Genomic DNA, 18,259 nt, shown 5'->3' with positions numbered 1-18,259 from the left:
TGTGGCCCGCAGAAGTGATGAAAAATCATGGCAAAAAACAAAAATGAAAGGCGATCAGACTGCATGCCAGCGTTTGGCAAGAAGTCCAGCTTCTTCTCATTTTGGAGTTTTATTTTTTCTTCTTTTTCCCGCGATTTTGCCAATTCCTATCCAACTGTCCCTCCTTCCAAAGTCTATCCCCTACTGGTCCCCCTTCTCTTCCCTTACCCCTCCCGTTTTTCTTGCCAGTGCCGGTACTCATTTTCCTACCGCTCTCTCTCTCTCTGTCTTTCTCACTTTCTCCCGCAGACCATGCTCTCCATTTTCCCCTCATTCTTTGCCCGTGTCCCCCTCATCTGTCCACTTTTCCTTTTCTTCAACACCAGACTAACGCTTCAAAATACAGATGCGCTTTTAAAAAACGTTTCTAAACTGAAATCGAGTTTTCAATCAAGTTGGGGAAAAAATACTGCAGTTTGTGGCATGCAGTCTAACGCAGGGACAATCCATGGCCTACATTTTTCAGAGGTGCCACTTACAGTAGAGAAGCGTCAGTGAAGTGATGCCTCCGTACATGAGGGCATAACCAAAAGGAAAGAATGGCAAGCAAAAGAAAAAGAAGGAAAAAACTGAGCTTGTTGCAGTCAGTCCCCAGTAAGCGCGCGTGAGGAGGAGTGGGAAGGAGTCCTGGGTGTGTGCATGTAAGGTGGGTGGGGAGAAAAAGGCAGTAGAGAGAGAGAGAGAGAGAGAGAGAGAGAGAGAAAGAGATAGAGCATGGGGTTCATAGAGAAATATCCAAGAGGGAGGGATAGAGGAGGAGTGTGTCGATGAGGAGAGGATAGAGGAGGGGGCAGGAATAGGAATTTCTTCTTCTTTTTTTTTTACACTCACAGTATTAGAATTTTGGGCTTTTTCATTTTTTTCACAGCCCCATTTCAAGGCTAATACTTTCAATTTCTGTGAGAAGAAAATAGAGAGAAAGAAATGAGGAAAAGAAAGAGTTTCTGTGTGCTTTGTCTCCCGCCCCTGCCGTTCCTTTTCCTGGTTTCCTTTCTGCTCTGACTCTCCTCTATTCAGCCTTTTTTCTGCACGTGCACTTGAACTCTAAATCCTGTCTGCTTTCCCCTCCCCTCCCCTCTCTCTCGCTCTCTCTCCCTCAATCTCTGAGGCAGAGGCTTGAAATAGTGCTAGCAGGCAGGAGAGCGCAAGTGGGAGGGAAAAGGAGAGGGTGAGGGGGACAAAAAAGGGGAGAGAGATGTTGAGGGGGGAGGGGAAGAAGCCTAGTCGACTGACACACAGAAAGCGTAGGGCTGCTCTGTGTGTGTGCGAGTGTATGCGCATACATATGAATGTGTCTACACACTTGTAAAAACATTAATTTACCTTGTGTTTACATGCAATAATACAATACATAATAATAATTTATCAGTCAATCATTAAGTTAAAAAGAAAATGTCACAAATAACAAAAAGTCTTTTCTCAAGCTGTCAGAGTCAATACCAGACATCTTCACACAGCTTATGATTTAGTTATTGAAGTGACAAATCTTCACCGTGTTGACAGACTCAAAACACATCCTCCTGTCAGAATTAGTCCAAACTTCAGTACAAGCCTGTAATCCACACACACACACACACACACACACACACACACACACACACACACACACACACACACACACACACACACAGACCAGGATCGTATTGTTTGCGGATGAACGATGGAGTTTTACTTTTAGTTTTCTAAATTAAGAAATGTGTTATTTGAAACATGAACATGAAACATGAAATGTGACACTAAGATAAACAGTGAGCTCTCTTAAAATCTTAAAACCAACAATCAGAAATGTTAAATTAAATAATTAAATGGTTTTATTCACAATTGAAAAACTTAGTTTTCTGTTTCAGAGAGCACATCTCTGATAACTTGTACCTGGCAATTTCCAATATAGTTTCAGATTTTAATTATAAAATAAAACTTTGGAAAAACCTAGTAAGAGTAAAAAATAACAATTAGTTACTGTTCAAGTTTATTTTACCTGTTCAGTGTCAGGTAATTGTTTAAGTGTCTTTAAGAGGAAACATGTACTGCAAAACCACATTTGCAATTATCTTGTATTAAAATGCAGTTCACAGCATGAGTACAGTAAATGATGCAATTAATTAAGTTTTAAATATGTAAAATATGTAATAATTGGTGTTCCTCAATATGAATATAAATATGAAGAAAGTGAGGAAATAAAAGGAGAAAGGTGGAAGGAACCTTTCTCTATGCACATACTAGATTTGCAACAGAATTTCGAGATGTTATTTAAATTACATACAGTGTTTAACAAATGTATTAGACCACCTGTCATAAAATAAATAATAATGTACTGTACTATTTTGTAAAATTGAAAATTCATGGATAACAATAATAATTATATTTTAGCATTAAAAATATAATTTTGATTAAAGCGCTTCTACATACTGGTGTATTATCCATTACAGAAACAAAAAAAACATTTGGATAATTACCAATGCTGTTAATTTGGGGCACCTGTGGCTTTGGGTGGTGATCTAATAAATGTGTTAAGTACTGTATATTGACTTATATATTGTATATATCATATATTGACTTATTGACTTATCCATTGACTTCATGCTGTCACTGTATACCATGTTTTGTTTTCCAAGGATGGTAGTTACCTTGGCACATAAAGGGCTGACAAAAGCATTTCGTTGCCACTATTAACTATTTCATGCTACGTATCAAAATAAAAAACTGTATTTTTGTATTTTTAAAATACTCCCTGACTAAACAAAATGGTCTGCCGCATGCACATAGTCTACTGTAAATATTGTGTCAATATAATCAAAAGCACAATCTTATTTGGGGACATTTGTAACAAAAATGTTGCTTAAATATTCCATAACATGAGCCAGAACTACTAAGAGTATGGGGTTGTGCTGCTGCAGCACACACAAAAGTCCTCTGCATGATACAAAATGGCACCATGCAGTGTCATTGCATTAACAACTTAGAAACGTGATTCTTATGTCATACACAGCCGAGAGAAATCAAACTAAAGGAGACAAGCTAACGTGAAGTTAACAGTGAGAGTTAGCAGCTAACATTCGTGGGTTAAATAACCTCGCTTCTACAAAGAAGAACACTAACAACGTAAACTGAACTTGTCAAGGCTGAAAGCAATTCATGGTTAAGATAAATGCGTTATTCAATCAATTTCCTTGGTTGTCTGATCTGCAGCAGCACCTCACATTGTTGTGTTCTTATGATGTTATCATTTTGCTTCAAATAAAGTATTATACAGTATTTTAAAAAAACAAAAATACATGGCACTCGTATTTCGATACAAAATATGAAGGTATTTTCATCATCTCAATTAAATACAAATTACAAATTAATATTTTGCACTTGAAATACATATTTTAAATGAGACAAATATGAAAAAGCTCTACTCATGCTGCCGTAACATGAAATCAAATTTTAAACATTAGAGAAAGAAATTACTGTATGTGATGAACAGTGTTAAGAGTGCAGGGATAGTTACAAATACATTATCATATGAGCTTTGATGAGTGGAAAAACATTAGCTGGTGTCAGCTGAGGTGGTGGTTTCCATTTTGTTCTGAAGACAGATTGTGTTCATGTAGCTCAGGAATGTAACATACGCATCCTAAAACCACGTTCGAATGTGGTTTTTGAGATCAGATCTGACGATGCATCCAAATTCAATTGTGAGTGTTGGACTTACTTTCAACTGCTTATATTCCGCTCATAACTGGAACACACACGTGACTGCCATCTTCACACCACCTCACATACACAGAGCAACACCCAGGTCACTGAGCATTCAGCACTGTACTTACCACAATCTGGATGATCACTCTGAGGACAGATGTTAACACCTGGTCTGTTCAAGGTCATTGTGTCTGGTTTGAGCACAGTTGGATGCCAGATGAAGCGATAAAGGGAAACTAAACTTCCACCGGTGGTGTCGTCCTCATTCAGGTGCTTTCTCCTTTCCTGCTGACAGCAGCACTTCTCGAGAAAAATTCTCTGGCTCTGATAAAACAGAGAAACAGGCCAGAGATGTAAAAAAAAGTGACACAATTCTACCCTCTGCTGGGATTCATAGGGAGTAACTCACACCCAGCATCATCCTCATCACAGTTCATCACAAAAGTCTCTATTTGATTTTAAATTGTTTAACTATCATTTTGACACACAATAGATTACAATTACGATAGTGTAATCTCAGTTATGCTATAATTTATATTATATTTAGGTTGTAATGATTGCTATAATTTTTGTTGCTTTTTACATGTACACAATTCTAGGGAGAGTTATATAATATGTTATGTCATTATTTGATATGATTAATTTATTGTATGTAATAGTAATTATCACAGTATCTTAATGAGATGTGTGTGTAGTAATATAAATACATATATTAAGTTTTTTATTTACCTTCCTCTTGCTTTCCATTCTTATCTGCCAGTGTTTCTGGGGGATCTGTTGAAGATGACAGATGGAGTTAAATATGTGCAAATGAGTAAATAAAGCCAGATGTTAGAAATGTCCTGCCATGTGATAGTGATAGTATGTGGACCGCCTTCTTCATATTTGACAGATGGCATCTGCAGTGTTGCATTACTGCCTTCTTCTTCTTCTCTTTCCTTTGCAGAGTGAAAGAGGCTGTAACCCGCAATCCACTGAGCCAAGTGAGAGAAACCCATCCAGAAATGAGGGTTAAAATTAGTAATAATTATATAATAATTAGTAATAATAAAATAAGTAATAATTGTCATCAGCCAATTATTACTGATTTGTGTACTTGTAAGTTTACACATTTCTGTTCTTAGGTTTTAAAAGTAAGTTTAGGTTTTTGACTACTATTGGTGGGAATCACAGCATATCTCACAATATGATACACAGCACAATACCAATAATATCACAATACAACGATTCTGTGACAATCAATGTATTGCAAGACAGTCATATAGCGATGCATCACAATATCTGGTTAACTGAAAAAAAACTAAATGTCAGTGAAAAGTTAAAAGTGGAGGATTTCTCTGTTTATTTCCCAACATAGAGTAAAAGTGCATAAAGTCGATCAATGGAGATATCTAGTAGTGACGGCCGGCGAGTGCAACTGGCAGGGACTGTTTACTTTAGAATGCCTTTAATTTGTTAATTAAAATAGCCCTGACGTATCTATTATAATATTGCACAAGGAAGGACAACAATATATCACCAAATCAATATTTTGACCCACCCCTATTGATTACCTGTTTGATTGATAACCTGTTTGATAATTTAAAACATAGTTTCTACACCATTTTTGTAATAATATTCTAACACCCAGGGACACTTTACAGAGACAAATAATGACACAGTAAACAGATAAAATTACAGAGAGTATGTTATTTTGAAAAGGGGGGTTTTATGTCTGTGGATTTGAAGGGGGGGAGAGTTCTGGGTGTCTGGTGGGAGTGAATTCCAGAGATGGAGAGCAGCGCAGCTCAAAGTTCTGCTCCCCATGGTGCTGAGGCAGGTGGAGTGCACAGTGAGTAGGATGGAGGAGGAGGAGCTGAGGGAGCAGGAGGAAGTGGCGATGTGCAGGAGGTCAGAGAGAAACAGAGGGATGTGGTTGTAGATGGCCTTGAAAGCATACAGGAGAATTGAAGTTGTATGGGGGGTATGGGAAGGGTGGAGACGATTAATGTTGCATAGATGGAAATATGCAGACCGGGTAATATTATTGATGTGTCGAGGATGACACCCAGACACAACTTTGGATAGTGTGGATTTAGTGCCAATAATAAGGATAAACTGTTAAAAGTTATTTTCACTTAAAGCAGAGCATTAAGAGAAATTAATTTATAGCAATTTTGTATTTGTTATTTTCAACTATTACATTTTAACAGATGGGAGTAATAAAAAGAAAAACAGCAAAACATATCAGCCATAAAAAGATGAGATTTGTCAGGTGCCCTGATTCCTACAGTGCCCTGATTCCTACAGATCGGCATTGATCCTGGAAAAAACTCCAATATTGTTCTATTTACAGTTCAGATGTAGAATTTTATTAATTTTACAATTGGTGTTTATTTTAGTTGTGTTGAAGGACTGGGATGGATGAGCATCACTTGCAGCTGCTGTTGAGGTCAGTTCAGTTCAGGCTGCTTTAACATCATCTTCCTCTTCATCCCTCCCTCCTTCATTCCCTCCTCAGCACCCTTCTTTCAGCTGCTCTGCGGCATTACCTACAGGACAAACTGTGGCTAAACTCCTAACCACTAGACTGTCGGCTTTGTCTGGTATATGAAAAGTAAGATGCTGGTTATAACCTCAATAAATGACGCAGCAGAGCTGCATGTGCTGCTAACTCTCAGAGACTTGCATGCTATCAGTTACTTTAGCTAGGTGTCTATCTAGCTTGGTGGCTAACGTTAGCACGGGATGCGGTGCATTTTTGAGCCCTAAAGCCACACTGGCAACATTTGACGGTAAACTTTGAGCTCACCCTCGTCTCCATTTTGTCCCGTAGATGCCCAGTGTCACTGTGAAAGATGTCAACCAACAGGAGTTTGTCAGAGCTTTGTCTGCTTTCCTTAAGAAGTAAGTAAATAATGAGCTGCGGTGCAGTGCAGGATTAGAGCCACCTGTCAATCACTCAGGCTAATTTAAAAAAACAAAAAAAAAAACGGTTTCCGCGTTCATAATTACGTGCTATATTATATATAAAAATGTAATAATGATAACTATTTCAGATTAAAAACACACAAATAATATAATATTTTTAATAGGGATGAATATAATACTATAATAATATAATAATAGATGAGAAACAAACTATTTATGGAAAACAGCAATGCAAGCATTACAAAAAACAACTGTATTTGTTGAATAAATCCCATTTTCCCATGGCATATGTTGTTGAAAATGGTGCAGTCAGTTGATTTGACACATTAACTGATATTTTATTTGTTTTCAGGTCTGGCAAACTGAAGGTCCCAGAATGGGTTGACACTGTAAAGCTTGCCAGGCACAAAGAGCTGGCTCCTTGTGATGACAACTGGTTTTACACCAGAGCAGGTTGGTGTCACTGGAGGTGTTTCATCAGTTCATCTGTTCATCCTCAGCAGCTGGCAGAAATCGGCAGAAAATTAACACTGGAATTACTTTTTGAAATTTTGAAAGGTAATAACTATGTTGAAATAAATCCCATGTAACAATAGGACCTTGAGTTTTCCTAAATATCTGTATGTTTTAAAAAAAACATAAAACAAAAATATTGTTATTTTTGTTGAAAAGCCCAGTCAGTGACAGGAGATGCAAACTAGCAAATTGCCATATAATCTATGTGCAGTACATCTGATGCACTTTATGTCCACTATGTCTCACAGCATTGTCCATAATAAATAAAGATGAATTTAAGTGAATTTAAGTGAAAAAATGGCTTAAATAATAATTTAATTTGTGTTTTTGCTATATTCTAACTTGTCACAGTTACCTTGCAATTACTGTTTAGATGATTTTACACTGGCTAAAAACTTAGAGTTTAGCTTTTACCAAGGACCAAAAATGTCATCAAGATAAGATAAGATAGTCCTTTATTGTTCCTGCATTGGGGGAATTTACAGAGTCACAGCAGCAAAGACAGTAAAGATAAAGGTGATAAAATGATGCAAAATCAACAGTAATAAAATATACATTATTGACAATTACTAGAATATATACAGTAAGAGCTTGATATTTATATTCTTCATGTATATTTCACTTTGTGAACAGGCTCAGATGGTGATGTATCTGGTGATAGCCTCTGGTACCCATTTCAGGAACCCATGTGTTGCAAATTATCATATACATTGTGTAATATTGGTCTGTCCTATCAGATTTTCCACAACTGGTACCGTATATACTGTACAGTAAAAGCATATGCACACAATGATCCCACAGATGGTCTGTATGTTATCATCCTAAGTATATATTGGCCTACCAAAGGTTTTCATACATTTGATTAAGTTGGAATGTTTGATTTCATGTCTGTTTGTCCAAGAAGTCCAGACCATTTCAGACCGTATATACAGTATATGACAAAGTATTTTGTTTGTTCGTCACACCAGCGTCCACGGCACGTCACCTGTACCTGCGAGGAGGAGTGGGCGTGGGCTCCATGATCAAGATCTACGGTGGGCGTCAGAGGAACGGAGTGTGCCCCGCCCACTTCAGCGTGGGCTCCAGGAATGTGGCAAGGAAAGTCCTCCAGGCTCTGGAGGGCCTCAAGATGGTGGAGAAGGACCCCAGTGGGTAAGATACTAACCCTAACCCATATATAGAACCAAAATACACTATATTGTATGAAAATTAGTCAATTCTCCATAGTAAAACACTCCAAGTAAACACTCAACTGATTATAAAATTGTTTTGTTTTGCTCAATTAAAAAACTGACCCACAAATAACTGACTTAAAATAACTCATAATTCATTATGAAACAAGTAGATTACATTACATTCAATTACAGCTAGTGCAAAAATACTATTTTGGTTGTAGGACTGTAATGTTGTGGTGAGCTGAATGAGCGATAAATGTGTGTTTTAACATTTTTCCTGTAGTGGACGGAGACTTACATCTCAGGGCCAGAGAGATCTGGACAGGATCGCAGGTCAGGTGGGTTGTTACTGTCATAACTACCGTACTACAGAACATGGCCAAATTTAATAATTCAGTGCAAGATAAGCACTGACTTTATATTATTATAATGTCATTATTATTATTATTACCATATAAGACTGAGACAGTAAGTGCACAGTATTATTAAGTAGTAGTGATAGCATTACGCTCCAGAAATGGACAGTTTTAAGCAATGCCTATTATTTACTGACTCAGAAAACTATACTTTTAAATTATTCTTAAATAATTTGGCAAAACAAAAAGAATAAGAAGAATACTGAGTGCATCACACCATATTTTTCATTCTATATACAGTTCTGTTTGAGGTATGACTCTTGCTCTGTCCACTCCACTGCAGTGTGTGACATATTAGTAGCTCCCTCTTGTGTCGTGTGTCAGTTATTGCCATAAAAACAACGATTCAAATGAAACTGTGCTTTGTATTTAAATAGTTGAGTGAAATATGTTTTGTCACACGTCACAAAATAACTTTTACGACTACTCCACTGCACATGCAACTGCATGACTACCCCCTCCTGCTATCCTCTGTCTTCTTCTCTGCATGTTAAGGTTGCTGCGGCAAACAAGAAACAGCGGAGTTTACAAATCGCCATCTGAGGAGAGAATGCAAAGAATCCAGAGCAAAATTAATGCAGTTATGCCTCACACTTATTTACTGCACCCTTATCACTGTGGTGCCCCACATTAATCAAGTACAAGAGGCATTTCACAAAGAAGCATGTATCTATACTACAGTGATTACATTAATTTATTATGAATGTCAAGATAGCAGTGGCCTTGAGACAGAAAAACTCAATGGGCTCATGAACATTTTAATGTTGTCTCTGCATGAATGTAAAAAAAACACACAACAAAAACAGTTTAAATGGATGCTAATGTATATTTTATTAATTCATCCAGTTTTGTGTTGATTACAGAGTATTATGCCCAAACAATCTGTTTGTGAGATGCACAGTACACGGATGACAAAATAATACACAAGGAGTTCTAAATAAACTGTCGGCTCATGTGTGAACATTGTGGCTGGTTGTCTTTAGTTGTTCCTCATAACACTGCTGATCCAGTTGTTGTAGCGGCACACACGGGCATAGACGCTGGGGTGTCCCTTCATGGCACAGTCATAACCCCAGGACACGACTCCCTGCAGCTGACCGTTGCACACCAGAGGACCACCGGAGTCTCCCTGCAAACAAACAAAGAAGAACTTGGATTTAAATGTTCGTTCTCATTGGTAATATTAGGCAAATCATTTCATGAACTGTTGCAGAGATTGAATAGCTGGAATAAAATGCTGGAGCATTACCAGTCAAGCAAGTACCAGTCCCTGAGCGGGGGCTTTTTTGGGCCAAAAAAATCTACACAAGTTCCTGTGATAGAAATCCTTATAGTTCCTAGTAAATTCACAAGTTCCTGGTATTAGTTTCTTTGGTGGAAATGCACATTTGGTGTTGTAACCCAAGAGCACCTTTAAAAGGTTTACTACGTGCTTTTTAGAAACAAAGAACAAACAATATAGGGAGTGAAACATGAGAAACACAGAGGCAAAGCAACACAATTCGAACAATTGAGCACCATGGCACAAATGACGAGCTGTGTTCTGCTGCTGTTCTCTGGTTGAATGTCTGTTTCTATTTGGTGAAGTCTAAAACCACCATGTTCACTACAGCTCAGCAGCAAAGCCACATGTTAAACCTCTGCACAAGATTGTAAGGGACTGTCAAGTTACTCTTTAACTTAATCCTTCCAAATTTAGAACTAGGTTCTGTGTTGGACAGATGAAAGCTTCTTTCTCGACATCTATTATTGTTGCAGTATATAGAGAATAGATGTAATGAATTGAAATAAAATTATTCTTCACTATGACCTAAGAGATATTTAAGGGAAGGTTACCATGTTATATATTATCATATTGCTTTATCAAACACAATACTGTGTTAATATCACCAATATGTTAGAATAAAATCACTATATTGACAGATATTAGGTTTTCAAATGTGTGTTGGGGCAGATATTTGTGAGTTGGATAATTAAGGCACGTTTTAAGATTAACACACTGAATATCCTATCCTATAATAATATTGAAAGATTTTGTTTGATATGTATTGTTCTTAATCATGTATGTGTATATACTTTAGGGTGAGACATAACAAAGTGTTCCTACTCAGACTGGACAATAACGTTCTATTCTATTCTTATTACATTCTCAATTGTATTGTGTTAAATAGTCTTAAAAAGAGTATTAACGTGTTTCTGCTCTCTATAGTGTGTGCACCACAGCAGTGCTTGAAGGTGATGCGGTGTTGCAGTGGACCACGAGACTGACTCCCTCTGTGTTTCCTGTGGTTTAGGCCAACTCACCTGGCAGCTGCTGGCACCTCCGCTCATGAACCCGGAGCAAACCATGTTGTCGGTGAGCAGGTGGGGGTAGGCGTTCTTGCAGATCCTGTCATCGATGATGGGCTGCCTCAGGCACTGCAGCCTGTCGGGGAAGTTGCCTAGAGAGCAGGAGGGTAGGAGTTAACTACCTGACAGATGTATTATTCTGACATTGTCAAGGTGAGATTTTCACACTGTTAACATTATACAAGATATTATATAACAGTTTGAAAGGATGGGAAATTATGAAAATGAATGGTCAAGTGTGTGAGAATTAGTGACTGCTCATCCCTCCCTTTCCCAAGCTCATCAGGAAACTACGGTGGCCTTCGCGTACCAGAAAGGATGTCGTTCTCCTATGTTTGCATTTTAAACTCAAATTAACTTACTGCCGTTGGCAGATGTGTTGCCCCAGCCGGACACCAGGCAGTTCTCATCAGCCACAGGGCAGCGAGTGGGCAGGGCCACGGTCTTGACGTAGCTGTTGAGGGCGGCGGGGCGGCTCAGTTTGATCAGCATGATGTCGTTGTCCAGGTTGTTGCTGTTGTACTGTGGGTGCTTGATCATCTTGGCGCCGTCGATCCACTGCTCTGTGCCCTCGTTCACGGCAATGTTGTGCTCGCCAAGACGAACCTGAATACGACTGGTGAGAAAGGGAAAGTGTGAATAAGTTTGTTTTCACATCTAAAAACTTCTCACCATAAAGTTTTGATTTAAGGCTGTCGTGTGTAGCAAATGTCCATCACATTCAAATGACTTCACTAAATCTTGACCCACACGACCCCACTCTCTGTGAAAGTCAGTATAGCAGTGTTGTGTATTCATGTCTGTGGAGACACAGAGTGATGCATTTTACACTATGACTGTGTAAGGTGCTAAAAAAGTGAGATTGCAGCTAAACAGTTGGACCTAAAGTTGTCCTCACTGAACAAAACCTGCACACTGGGGCTTTAAGATGTGTTCATACATCACAGTGCATACTTATGTATGTCAAGGCCACTCAGTTTCACAACTACTGATATAAAAAACTATCCTGAATTTGGGTCTTTATGTTAATCAGCACCAAAATCTAATCCTCTTTTCTTACATCCCCAGAAAATCCACATCCATTCTTTACGTTTTTTTTTAGTTATGCTGCACACAGCCAAACATTTCCAACAACATACCCGCCTTGGATTTACAGTATGAATAAAATAGGAGATATTTCGGGGGCCAGCAAAGCTTGTGCTTGTGTAAGTCTTAATTATGCCTCTCAATGCATATTTTGAATGACATGCTACCAGTATGGAACAAAAGGTCATGCGGAGTGTGAATTGCTGTACTTACGATTTGTAGCAGTGAGCAGCTGACACCACCCACTGGCTGGAGATGAGGGATCCGCCGCAGAAGTGGTATCCAGCGTTCAGAGACACCTGGTAGGGAACAGAGTTCCTGGGACACTCATACCCTCCTACAACCTTTTCATCCTCAGCTGCAACTGCAATTGCACATTATGGATAGAAATATAAATGCCTTCATCTGTTTCAAGTTCTATGACCAAAAAGAAAAGATAGTAATTGTCTTACATGCTGCTCCAAGCAATGTCAGGAAAACCAGGACCTTCATGGTGACAACCATGCAAATGTGAGAGAAAGAACCGCGCTGTAGCTCCTTATGTACACCTGTCCCGGATGCTTCATTCATGACTTTCTCAAGGTCACAAGGCAAAATGAATCTGGGAAAAAGCCATATGACAGAGAGGAACACAAGAACCTTGAGCAATGTTGAATAAACAACCCAGCATTGTGGGTAATGTTGAATGAGCAATTTTGGATAAAAAAACCCCTGTCAACTAACAATTATATCAGCAATTTACGTATGTGATTTCAAAGCAATGACAGTTAAACATGATGTGGACACAGGCTAAAAATAATACTATATGTCATGTTTCCTACAGTGTGCATATTTGTTCTGAGGTGCAGCCGGTTAATTCAGCTGTGGATGTGTCTGATAACAGCTAACATTCACAGGTGTCATTGGTCAGGTTTTTTTTTTAGTATTTTCATAAAACCTGATAAGTCTTATCCTGATAAGTTACACAACTGCAGCACTGACACAGGGGAAAAAAAGAGTTAAAATTACATTTATCATCACCCTGGAGGTCAGGGCCTCCTCTGTAATCCATGAGATTAGTGTCAGGAACATGACAAATTCATCTGGTGGAAATGAGTGATGTATATGATTATTATACAGTGCGTAAAAATGTGTCAGCACTATTCATACAATCAGGTGATTGTACAAACACAAAATGAAGTATAATTATTTTATCTGCCACAAGTGATCCTTCCTTATGGGAGGAAAAAGATAATATTATAATTTACATCACAAATATGCAGCATGGGCGTCTTTAAATGTCCATTTAAAAGGCCAGTGGATTTTTTTGAATTGTTGTTTTTCTTTACAGGTTCAGCTCTACACAGGCTGCCATTTTGGACGACCATGTGTTTACAATAGCCCACAGTGGATGAAATAAACATCCTTTTGAGTTTTGATGCTGTTGTAACTGTAGGGTACATAAACTCTAGGAAATGTGACGTGAGGGATATTCAGCTGCAACATGCAACTTCACCAGTAACATTTGACATACTGTAGCTTTAAGCATGTATTACTGGGAAAACCCCATTGCAACATGAATAAGGAGACTCCCTCTTCCCATCTCCCTATAAACCACCTGCAACAAGTAAAACAAACCATTTTAAAGGTTGATTTAAAACCACTCTGATGGCTGTGAGTGGTTCAAGGAAGTCCACTGCAGGTGGACTCATCAGGCCTCTTGAACTGGAATCTCCTGTAGAGCAGTATTTCCCCAACCCCGGTCCTCTGGGAACACTGCCCTACATGTTTCATCTGATTCAGATGAGCAGCTCGTTATCAGGCTTCTGCAGAGCTTGATGTCGAGCTGACCAAAATCTGGTATATTTGAAAAGAGGTTCAGCTTAGAAAGTGTTATACTTTAACAAAAACAATATCAAACAAAACAGAGGAAAAAAAAGAAGAAAATTGTGAACATTTCAGCTTTTATTGAACATAAATAAAAAACGTAGATAAAAAATATTTAACAGGTTTAGAAATTCTTTATACAACTATATACAGACACGGATCCATTATAAACCGATAGGTAACAAAGCTGTGCGACAAATTCAATCATCAACCCTACAAAACAAAACAATCACCGACAGCAGTCAGCCTTCCGCTTCAGATCCACCTGCACCCATCGGCTGGGGGGTGAAAAAAACCAGGTGATCGTCTTTTCTTATGGAATATTTGTCGGTATAATAGTCAGTCAATGTTAAACACCTCTGAAATGGGTGGTTTTTACACTGTAATAATGTAACGATGCACATTAGGGAAACAAGGAAGCCATTTTTCCACCAGATACTTTGTGTAATTCAAACGCATCTTGCTTCATAAACATGTTTGAGGTAGTAAACCTGTGAGAGACGAGACCAAGAGGATGAGAGTGCAAAACAACCGCAATCACAAAAAAACAAACCTCACTCAGAATCACTGCTCAGCACCAGCTTCAGTTGTTAAGTCAACCTTCACTTACAGAAAAGAAAGGTAAAAGCTCAAACATGTGTAATTCCATCAGCTATACATTTATTGTTCAAATATACAAAAATACAAAAAGATATATAAGGGACTGAGCAGAGCAAGATCAGTATATATTCATTATAAACCCTGCACCACTGAAACTCCCTCGTAGACCTTAAAACACACAAACGGCACAAATGAACTGAAGAACAGACAGTTATCATAGGATAAAAGCGTCACGATCACAGCATCTCTGCCTGTTACAAATAAAAACGAGACATTTCAACTCAAGTGAACTCTGGAAAAGGTTTGTGTGACTATTAAAACTACCTTTTAGGGGAACTGTCGTCAGCAGCTACAGCAACTACAGGAGTCCCTGTTATCCAGTTAAAATGTAGCTGCACTACAATGTACAAAAAGGTGCTTTCAGCTTATTGTGTCAAATTTGCTCTAAAATTATATTTCCCTCAGTTGCCGTGACACCGGTGCTGCCAGAGAGTGTCTTAAACATAAAAGTGCCACACAAAATTAACTGCCCTCATTTCTGAGACCTTTACAAAGACACTCTGTCAGCAGCATAGCACTGGATCCCTCTTTTAAGCATCAACAACTGTATTCAGGTTCTTTTTAGGATGTGGCTGGTATCCATCACTTCCTGGCTTCTGAGTTCCAGAAGAGGTGATGATGACACATTGAACAGTCTAAGACTCAAAGAGTCCGGTGTATGGATACGGTCAAACGGTAAATGGAAAAAAAATAAACAACCAAGCAAAAAGAGACCAACTTTCCAGCAGTCAAAAATCATATAAATAATCTTCATCCCAAGTTTTGACATATGGCTCCAATGTGGATTCTGACCATCACTGGTCCGATCATATATATTAAGTAAAGATACAGTAGTTCAGGTCTGTGTGTGTCAGCGGCATCACAACAGTTGCCTTCACCAGTTCATCAAGGCCCCCCTCTCCCCCCCTTGTGGTTTCAACTGCATTAAACAAAATGACTACTACTGCGGTGTTGTGCGTGATGCTGTACTAATTCAGGAAGCGGCGGCAGCGCTTCGTCCCACAGTTGCAGTGCAACTTATTGTCTTCATCCTCGATGGGGAACTTGTAGTCGTAGGTGAGCTCCTCGCCACGGTAGATCTTCCTCAGGGCGAAGATGACGATGTGCTTGCGGCCGTCCACGTTGATGACGCGAGAGTAGCAGTTGGGCTCGCACGAGTGGTTGATGAAGCGCGCGGCGTTGCCTTGCATCGTCGCGTCCACCACGTCAAAGTCGTCGATGCGGAACATGTAGCAGCCGATGCCCTGGTGGAGAGTTAATAAGGTAAGAGTTAGCAGGTCTTTAAACATTTAAACAACGGCTTGACTACGGTTTGTGCAGAGGTTTATTTTAGCTCATCGTTTCCGTTCCGTTGTCTTCTGCTTATCCGGGTCTGGATTGTGGGGCAGCAGCCTTAGCAAGGAAGCCCAGACGGCCCTCTCCCTAGCCACGTCTACCAACTCCTCTGGGGGGAATCCCTAGGCGTTCCCAGACCAGCTGAGAGATATAATCCCTCCAGTGTGTCCTGGGTCGGCCCTGGGGTCTCCTCCCAGAAGGACATGCCCGAAACACCTCCCCAGGGAGGTGTCCAGGAGGCATCCTAACCAGATGCCCGAACCAGCTGGCTCCTCTTGACGTGTAGGAGCAGCAGTTCTACTCTGAGCTCCTCACCCTATTTCTACGGCTTTAAGGTTTCCAAATGATCTTATTCCATCTGCTAATAAACACAATTTTATTTTACGCTAAACCCCCAACTGAGGATGGAAACCCACAATACAATACTGTGACACAGACATGGACAGCACTCCATCAAGAGTAATATTGTCAATGTTCCACCTCCTCACAGCTGCAGCTCGACCGCAGTAGCATTTGTTTGGTTTTTGGGAACATTTCAATTTCACTAGTCAAGAAACTTTGAAATTCATATTCAAGTTCATGTGCATATATCAGGCATGTCCAAAGTCCAGCCCCCGGACCAATCACAGCCCTTGGTCAGATTTTGTACAGCTCGCAGCTTCAGTTTTATAATGTATTATTTACGGCCAGGGACAGACTAGGACAGAAAATTGGCCCCAGTCACATCAAGTCATGTGCTTTAAAACCAGAGTCCTGGGTTCACAACCCAGCCATGACAGACAGATACATCCATTCATCTCCAATTGCGTTATGATATCTGACTCTTGCGTGCTTAGATTTGGTTACATTGCCATTAAATATGATAACTGTGAAAATGAAAATAAAATTATTATAAAACAGTGCATTTGCAAATTCTACTGTTAAAAAAAGGCCTGAAGGGACCACTGGCCTCCAGGAATCTTCACATAATCGTTGGTAAAAAAGCTTGGACGCCCCTGGCATATATTCATTTATGACAAAGTAGTCCTGTGCATCAGTATAGAAATTTGCAAATGTGCAGTATCAGGATGCACATTATAGACAAATTTGGAATTCAAAAATAGACATTATAAGAATATAAGCGTGCTTTCGTTACAGATATCCACAGTTTTCCTGACACCATGAATCTTTTCGGGATCTCAGCAGAGTTTCCACTGAAATAAACGGCAAAGTTCACAGAAAGGTCAGCTCACACACAAAGACTTCCCAGGAATGTGGCCATTAAGTGGTAAACTGTGCGCGCTGGAATTCATCCACAGACTCTGGCTGTCATGATGAAGATGATAAGTTCTACAAAAAAGCATATACTATGTTCACTGACCTTGCCGTCATAATATTTCTCCCGTTTATCAGTCAGGACGGAGCGAATGACGGTGCCAGCGTACTCTATCACCATCTCCCCAGCGTCAATGTTCCTCTTGCAGTAAAGTCCACGTCCGTGAATTTCAGACCTGATTAATGCACAGAGGGAAACCGGTATTGATTTAATTTATTCATGTTGAATGTATATGACCACCTGTGTTCATTTGTACAAACTCCTGTTTGTCATTACCTGTAAACTCCCACTGCCTCTTTGGACGTTTTCTCCAGGTGTCTGAATCTCATGGCCATTGGAAGCTCACTGCTGGTGGCTCGCCTGTCACAGTCACACACAGTCACACGAGATTAGAATCAATGTGGAAACGCATCAAATTACTAGGAAATTTTAGCTCACGTTCGTGTGCGGTGTGCTGTGGGTAAAAAAAATCTCTCACCTTGAAGATTTTAGTGGGAATTCATCCTCTTCTTCTTCGAAGGGGCCTATTATGTCGGGGGGGTTTCTGTGCTGCGACGCCAGGAAGTTGAACATATCAAACGTTGCTTTCCTAAGCAGAGAAGGAAAGAAAATTACAATTACACAACAGCTTTTAAACCTTTTTTTTAAAAAAGCAAGTATCTGGTCATGTTCTGTGTGAACTGTGTTTACTATTTTAGGTCCATGTCCTCCCCCTAGAGGCTGTTAAGATAATTGTTTTAATATTCATTTGCTACTCTGTTATTATTTGTATTAGTTGTTTTAGTAGCATGACACAGAAGACTGTGAAATCCTCTGTGTTTTGTGCTCAGTCTGGAGTTACAGCTACCTTCTGTTTTCTCTCATCTGTTTGTATCAAACGATGTTGTGTTAAGGTCTGTAGGCATTTG

General features: G+C 39.4%; 3 protein-coding genes across 11 annotated transcripts in view; 1 reads left to right on the top strand and 2 right to left on the bottom strand.

Moving 5' to 3' along the window:
* Positions 1 to 6,197: 6,197 nt before the first annotated feature.
* LOC122786595 (40S ribosomal protein S19) lies at positions 6,198 to 9,701 on the top strand. 4 transcript variants are annotated; one of them, XM_044053008.1, is made up of 6 exons: positions 6,198 to 6,319; positions 6,539 to 6,609; positions 6,986 to 7,086; positions 8,118 to 8,301; positions 8,608 to 8,662; positions 9,236 to 9,701. In XM_044053008.1, the coding sequence occupies exons 2-6, from the start codon at positions 6,539 to 6,541 to the stop codon at positions 9,281 to 9,283; spliced, it is 459 nt and encodes a 152-aa protein (XP_043908943.1). In that variant the 5' UTR covers positions 6,198 to 6,319; the 3' UTR covers positions 9,284 to 9,701. The 4 variants fall into 4 exon arrangements, with proteins under 4 accessions (XP_043908943.1, XP_043908942.1, XP_043908941.1 ...); XM_044053007.1 differs by having other exon boundaries at positions 9,175 to 9,701; XM_044053006.1 differs by having other exon boundaries at positions 6,986 to 7,191.
* Positions 9,547 to 12,674, bottom strand: LOC122786594 (trypsin-3-like). Its single transcript, XM_044053004.1, has 5 exons — positions 12,628 to 12,674; positions 12,389 to 12,539; positions 11,452 to 11,705; positions 11,045 to 11,181; positions 9,547 to 9,869 (listed from the first exon to the last, which is right to left on the bottom strand). Exons 1-5 carry the CDS (start codon positions 12,665 to 12,667, stop codon positions 9,720 to 9,722), a joined length of 732 nt encoding a protein of 243 aa, XP_043908939.1. The 5' UTR covers positions 12,668 to 12,674; the 3' UTR covers positions 9,547 to 9,719.
* Positions 12,675 to 14,679: 2,005 nt separating this feature from the next.
* Positions 14,680 to 18,259, bottom strand: part of kmt2ba (lysine (K)-specific methyltransferase 2Ba) — a 28,886-nt gene continuing 25,306 nt past the window's right edge. For all 6 annotated transcript variants that reach the window (XM_044052996.1, XM_044052999.1, XM_044052998.1 and 3 more), the window contains exons 33-36: positions 17,830 to 17,940; positions 17,628 to 17,711; positions 17,397 to 17,526; positions 14,680 to 15,945 (exon numbers count right to left, since the gene is read on the bottom strand). In XM_044052996.1, coding sequence (XP_043908931.1) covers positions 15,670 to 15,945; positions 17,397 to 17,526; positions 17,628 to 17,711; positions 17,830 to 17,940 — 601 coding nt within the window. In that variant the 3' untranslated portion in view covers positions 14,680 to 15,669. The remainder of the gene's footprint in view (positions 15,946 to 17,396; positions 17,527 to 17,627; positions 17,712 to 17,829; positions 17,941 to 18,259) is intronic.

The sequence above is a fragment of the Solea senegalensis genome, linkage group LG20 (assembly GCF_019176455.1).
Source record: "Solea senegalensis isolate Sse05_10M linkage group LG20, IFAPA_SoseM_1, whole genome shotgun sequence".
Taxonomy (NCBI): domain Eukaryota; kingdom Metazoa; phylum Chordata; class Actinopteri; order Pleuronectiformes; family Soleidae; genus Solea; species Solea senegalensis.
Note: the sequence above shows the minus strand (reverse complement) of the source record. Positions and strands in the feature narration are given on the sequence as shown.